Source organism: Trachymyrmex septentrionalis, unplaced genomic scaffold (assembly GCF_001594115.1).
Source record: "Trachymyrmex septentrionalis isolate Tsep2-gDNA-1 unplaced genomic scaffold, Tsep1.0 scaffold106, whole genome shotgun sequence".
Classification (NCBI taxonomy): Eukaryota; Metazoa; Arthropoda; class Insecta; order Hymenoptera; family Formicidae; genus Trachymyrmex; species Trachymyrmex septentrionalis.
In genome coordinates this window covers 518,772-525,387 of record NW_017304185.1, presented here as the reverse complement: position 1 = coordinate 525,387, position 6,616 = coordinate 518,772, and the positions used below count along the sequence as shown (strand labels likewise).

Sequence of the window (6,616 nt, the reverse complement as noted above, 5' to 3'; positions counted from 1 at the left end):
ACGTTTTGCCATTCATTTTGTGTTGACATCGTTGAGCGCCCTGACGACTGAATCAGCGGATCAGATTCGCCGGAATGTTGCACAACTGCGGCTCTTGTTCCGCCGGCCCGCACGGCCGCGGATTCCTATTTTTAATAAAATGGAAAAGTAGATCTTTTAAAGTAGATTGAACACTTTCACTCGCGTGTCTGTCGGCGGTTGTTAAGACTTTGTACAGTTAGATCGCGTTCAGATGAGCAGTATAATATTTCATTCACGAGCGCGTACCAATTACGTCCGTTCCATCCAACGGCTCGAGCGAGACTAAATTCGGTAAATGGCTTTATTGTATTTCGAAGTATTCGTTTTTAAGATATATTTGTGCATACGCTCGAACCAATTTTCGAAGCATTTTTTCCACTCTAAGGCTGTAACCTCAGAAATCAGTGTACGAAATGTTTCAACAGCTGCTTCAGGCGACTCAAATTGCTCACGCATCTTATTTTTAATGTTTGGGAACAAAAAGAAGTCATTAGGTAATAAATCAGGTGAATACAGATAATGAGTCATCAATTCGACATTATTACTGGATAAAAAATCAACGGTTTGACGTGCTGTGTGACAGCTGGCGTTGTCATGATGAAGGATGATGCGACGATTTCGGTTTGTTCTATGCAATTCATTTATGACTTCTGGCAAACAAATTGTTGTATACCAATCAGTATTTACAGTCCTTCGATCCTCTAAAGCCACGGTTGTCACATGTCCGAATATAATCGAAGAAACAAGCATTTATTTGCTTGGCAGCACTGCGTGAACAAACAACTTTTGTTGGTTTCGGTTCATTTTGGAATACCCAAACAGTGGATTATTGTTTACTTTCGGGCTCATACGAATAGATCCATGTTTCGTCCTCAGTAACAATGTTGTAGACCAAATTTGACCGACCTCGGTTGAATTTCTTGAGCATTTCTTTGCTCCATTTAACACGAGCCTGTTTTTGAGCTTCGGTCAAATCGTATGGGATCCAACGACTGCAAAGTTTCTGTACGCTCAAGTGATCCTGCAAAATCATATGTATTGCTTTCATGTCAATGCCTAAGGATGCCTGAGTCTCGCGGTATGTTATATGCCGGTCTCGCTCAATCATTTCACGCACAGCATCAACATTAGTGGCAACAACGACGTGAATGGACGACTTTCACGGAATTCATCACTAAAAAAGATACGTCCACGCTGGAATTCAGCAAACCAATTATAAACAGTCCTATTGGATGGTGCTTCATCCCCAAAAGCCAAATGAAGTCGATCGATGCATTGTTTCGGAGTTAGATTACATTTGTAATCGTAAAAAAAATCATTGCCCGAAAATTTTCACGTAAAATTTCCATTTTCTTACAAAATAACTTATTTTAAAATACTATACAAACAAAACTAGTTAGCTTGGGTACAAACTGTCAATTGAATTATAAAACGCCTAATTTTACGAATATGATAGTAGCAGAACGTTGGCGCCACTGGAAGTACTAGCTTGCAGAAACTTTTTCAGCAGCCTACTGGGTACTATGTACCCAATATGACTTAAGTATACATTTCCCTCTTTTCCGTAAAAAAAAAAAATATTTAAAAAATGGAAAATAAAATAATCTAATGTTACTTTTGCAAGATTATAAGTTTATTACATATTGACAAGCTTATTGTTATACAATACATAGTGATATATAAGAATACCCAAAAAAACTATTTCCCAAACAATAGACTTATGTATTTTTTTACTGATCTATTTGACCACTTATTTAAACGATGTTTAGCAGGTAAATTAGAATCTATCATCTGGAATCTGGAATAACAAAAGTACAAAAAAAAAACGTTACAATCAATGTATGTACATTCGGTATGCCTAGATTGGCCATATTGGTTCTACCTTACGAAAAGTTTTCTCTCCTTGATTATAAACAAAACGTTGATCAAAATATAAATAAAAAACAATGTCGTAAAATATGAATATAGAGCTACAATATGAACTACTAAAATTAATAATCATTTTTTGATAGTTATGAGAAACTATTACTTATCTATAAAATATTATATTACGATCATGACATTCTGTGTTTTACTTTATTAACGATAACAGAATTGAACAATAAATTGATACAATCAAATCAGACGGATAACCTGCACGCGAACTACTACTGCTATCTATTGAATTAATCATGTAATTATTTACAGCGAATAGAACGTTTTATAACGAGTATATGTCCATGAGTATTATCCGATTACCTCATTTTTATTATTATTAATAATAATTGAACTTTCTTTATTATTATTAATAATTGAACTTTTTTTTTCGCTAGACAAAGAGCTATTGTGATTTAAAAAAGATAATATTTTTAGTTCAACATTCACATCTTTTTCCAAGGGGATTGGGTGAAATCATAGGTCGTCATAATGTTGACGAATTGCATGTTACTCTAACGGAAGGTTTGTGGAATTATCAAAAGTGGGGATATCCTTTCCACGATGCTGGACCTGGTGCTGAAGTCATTGCTTGGTTTAATAAAGACATAACAAAGTAAGAGATAGTACCAAAAAATATAAAATTTCAGGACTAACAATAAGTGATAATTATATACTCAATTATAGTACCCATAAATATCAGAAATTATATTGAAAATAATTGAATTTGAGATAAAATCAACAATCATATAGTTGAACTTGTTTGATACTAGCTCTATGGTCTGAATTTAATTTTGATATATCGTGGTTTCAAAAAAAGTTAAACTAAAAAATATTTGGTTACTCGTGTCACAATTTCAACCGTGCAAAAAATAAAGTTATAAAAACATAGTATGCAACATGTTGTGTTTTCTTTCCTAGCATAGAGAAGGAATGGAAAGGTCTAACAAATGCTTTAGCTGGATTACTCTGTGCATCTTTGAATTTTGTTGACACTTCCAATAGCATGTCGCCAGAGTTTACCTTCCGTCTCACTAGTGTTACAGATAGACCAGTAAATTCTAGTCATTTGCGTTATTCGTCATTACCGAGAGAGATAGTGTGTACCGAGAATCTAACACCATTTAAAAAACTATTACCTTGCGATTCCAAGGTACTCACAAATTATATACTATACTATTACATCTGTATTAATTCATTATATTGATTTATAATTTGTCTTTTCTTCTAGAGAGGTCTAGCTACGTTGTTAAATTCTGCGCATATTCATAATACAAATTATCATTCCATTGGAATACATTTTCGCTCAATATGTCGCAACGTAGCCTGTACGATGACATCTTTAGAACTGCGACAAACTGTTTCCTTGATATATGATACAATAGTAGATGCAAATCAGGTGAGTTGATTTACATGATGTCATTATTACAAATTATATATTTGACGATTATTCACGCCTTTAATTCGCGCAGGATTGGTCGATACGAAAATTTTTTGGAATGGGACTTAAAGGTGCATGTCCGCTTGCAACATTAAGTAATATTTATGTTGATATATCAGATAACAATACGAATCACATATATGAATTAACGCCATTGCCGAGTACAAAAGTTGTTAGCTTGCGTGGTGGACAGCAAAATGAAATAGCAGTATATGACATCAGAGCTCATTCCAGCAAAGGAATATTTAATATCGCTGCAGTACATAGTGCACCAAAAAATAACGCAATACATTATCCTTCAATCCTCTACGCAAATAGGTATATTATTGGTATGTTTTACATAAAAAAATTCTTATAAATATATCTATATTTTTGGTATATTATATATACAAGATGGACCAATTTAATATCATCTCAAATATCCTTTTTTTCTACACTTTTTACAAAAAATGTTTTAGATGAAAGAGGAACGGTTTCGAGGGGGACATATTTTGATGGCGTAGTTTTTCTTTTCCATGTGCAGGCAAAAAAATATGAAGGCCATTTCCACTTTTTTAAATGGAATTGTGTAATTTTTTTATATAATATAATTTCTTTAATTATTCTGTATATAAAAAAATATGTAGACAAGAATAATTTTTTAAATAAGCAACTATGTGTTTTCTTTACACTAATAACGAATTGATTAATCTCATGATAACGTTCATAAAATTATTAAAGTACAATTATCAAACAATAGTTTACGAGATATTTAATATTTCGTACCAACATGTGTCAGAATAAAGTATAAAATATCTCGTAAACTATTGATTTTTTTATATCTATATCTTAATATTTTTATATACGCAATTTTGAGAGATAAACCAATGAATATATGTTTTACGTTTTTATTTCGTCTTATACACTTATAAAACTAAACGATTTTGCTCTTGTAAAAAAATTCGGCTTGTATCGCTGTATTACTTCGTAACGTCTTAACGCTGTGTTGCTTCGTGAAAATCTGAGCACGCTTCCGCGAAGAGTGCTATTATATAGAATTTTTCGTGGCCATTTGCGACCAATTGTCACTGTTATCGCTGCGCGAAGTTCGTTGACTGGTCGCGCTATTCTTCATTTCACTACACAAACATTGTCACTTATATCGTCCGTAAGACAACATAAATAACGCACAGAAAAAAACATAATGTAAGGAGTGGTAAAGAGCTTGTGCTGTTTTTCTTTGTTCTTCGTTGCTTAAGATATGTCCTAGAAATGACTATATGTGAAGTAACGCAAGGCTCTAACATAAAACAGCATAAGACGATACGACACTACGGCAATATTCATACTACGGCACGCATGTCTGTTAGACGCGGATATTCGTCTTTTGATAGACTAAGCGGCGCCAGACGCGACTACCCGCTTTGATGATTCCGGCTTAATAAAGCAAAGCGCCGTGCGTGCGTGCGTGCGTGCGTGCGTGCGTGCGTGCGTGCGTGCGTGCGTGCGTGCGTGCGTGCGTGCGTGCGTGCGAGCGAGAGAGCGAGCGTGGATTCACTATAGTAATTGCGACATGCTACACAGAATAATTGGAGGGATAATATTACAGTAAAAAACACACTTTTATCTAAAAAAGAGGAGGATTTTCATACTTTTCTGACACCTTCATGTAGAAAAAAAACAATATGACCAAAATTTGTTCCCTACGAAACTGTTCCTCTTTCATCTAAAACATTTATTTTGTACTAGGCGTAGGAAAAAATATTTGGAATACAACTTTAAAATGGCCCAACATGTATGCTCATATTTTGTATGTGTGTGCGTGCGTGCGTGCGTGCGAGAGGGCGGTTCGTGGTTGAGGATAGAGAATCGTTTGGAGGAGCGAATAGTGACGACAATAAAGCAAAAGAATTAATAACAATAAAAATAACAAGTATATTGAATAAGTTTTCGACTTTCATTTACATCTGCCGACAAAATCGTGGCGATAAGATCGGATCAAACGCGATAGCGACTTCGCACCGGCCCCGAAAGGGGACCGACGTTACTCGGTGCGTATCAATTTCGTTAAAATTCGGCGGCACGAGCTCACGCAAGGATACTTTCGTGAATTATGCGAACAATAATCCGCCGCTCCACACAGGTGACAGAATATAGTAAGGACTGCAGCGTAAACACGGCGTGACCTCATCCGCGCTCGCCGGGCTTCGCACCGCTCAACCGAAGGTCAGATAAAGAATACACGCAAACTCGACACGACGCAATCGCGATATAGAATATGCGCAATTATTAAGTATTATAACACATCATCGTTAATTACTATGACACAGAGTGATACTCTAAGAGACACGCAGATCTTACGCTGCAAGATTCCGAAACGCAAGATACGCGCCAATATTACAGTACGGGACTTCGACACGATACGATACAAAAACATGACACGCGACAAAAGCTTACAATAAATGACGAGGCTGTAGCCTTGGCGGACGCAATAGAATTTCCCCGACTATGATTGACCATCCCGGGAGGCGACACGTTTACCCAAATTCTACGGAAATCTAATGCACGGCAATGCCACGTGCGCTCACTACAATATGCCCGAAAAACTTGCGATAAGATTGCGCCTCCCGGATTCGGAAACCGGCGGCTTTACAACTTGTGACGTTCGTCTCACCGACCTTCTGCTGTTGTTCTAGTTGTCTCTCTATGCGCTCGCTCAGCTTTGATCTTTACGCGAGGTCCTGCGTCCTTCCTATGTACGCTCGCTCAGCTAACCACAGCACAGGTGTCGGGCGCTGATCCTCCCGGGGGCACGCAGGGCTCGTTATCCCGGCGAGGGGGTCTTATCGCGCCTTATTGGCTCCGCTAATCGCGGGAACCGCGTCATACCCGTGTCGCATGTCCTGGCGCACGACATTTGAGGGACCGCAGGATCTTCTTGGGCCGCCTTATGGCCTCGAGGCGCCTTCTCGGGGCTCTCGCCATCCTTGAGGCGTAGAGTGGCCACCCCCATCCTGCCATTTTACTCCTCGTTCCGCCTTGTGCCTGGAAGATGATGCGATAAAAGGTGTCTTGCGATAGCATAAAGGGCAAAATAATGAATGATATCACCTGCGTGCGACCCGGGAGGAGGGGATGGGGGACAGGGCCCCCCGGCAAATCCGTCAGCAGCGGTTACTCGACTTCCAGTCTTGGTCGCCTTTCTTCTTCTCTCTTCACGGTCCGGTAAGGCGGCGTCAATCTGCCAAGATCGCGGGAGTC

The 6,616-nt window shown here is 38.0% G+C and overlaps 1 protein-coding gene across 1 annotated transcript in view; it reads left to right on the top strand.

Moving 5' to 3' along the window:
- LOC108745810 (GPI transamidase component PIG-T) overlaps positions 1–6,616 on the top strand; it is a 53,033-nt gene that overhangs the window by 16,506 nt on the left and 29,911 nt on the right. Inside the window, exons 2-5 of the mRNA XM_018482183.1 lie at positions 2,374–2,551; positions 2,857–3,088; positions 3,167–3,334; positions 3,408–3,705. Of these exons, the coding sequence (XP_018337685.1) occupies positions 2,374–2,551; positions 2,857–3,088; positions 3,167–3,334; positions 3,408–3,705 (876 nt within the window). The remainder of the gene's footprint in view (positions 1–2,373; positions 2,552–2,856; positions 3,089–3,166; positions 3,335–3,407; positions 3,706–6,616) is intronic.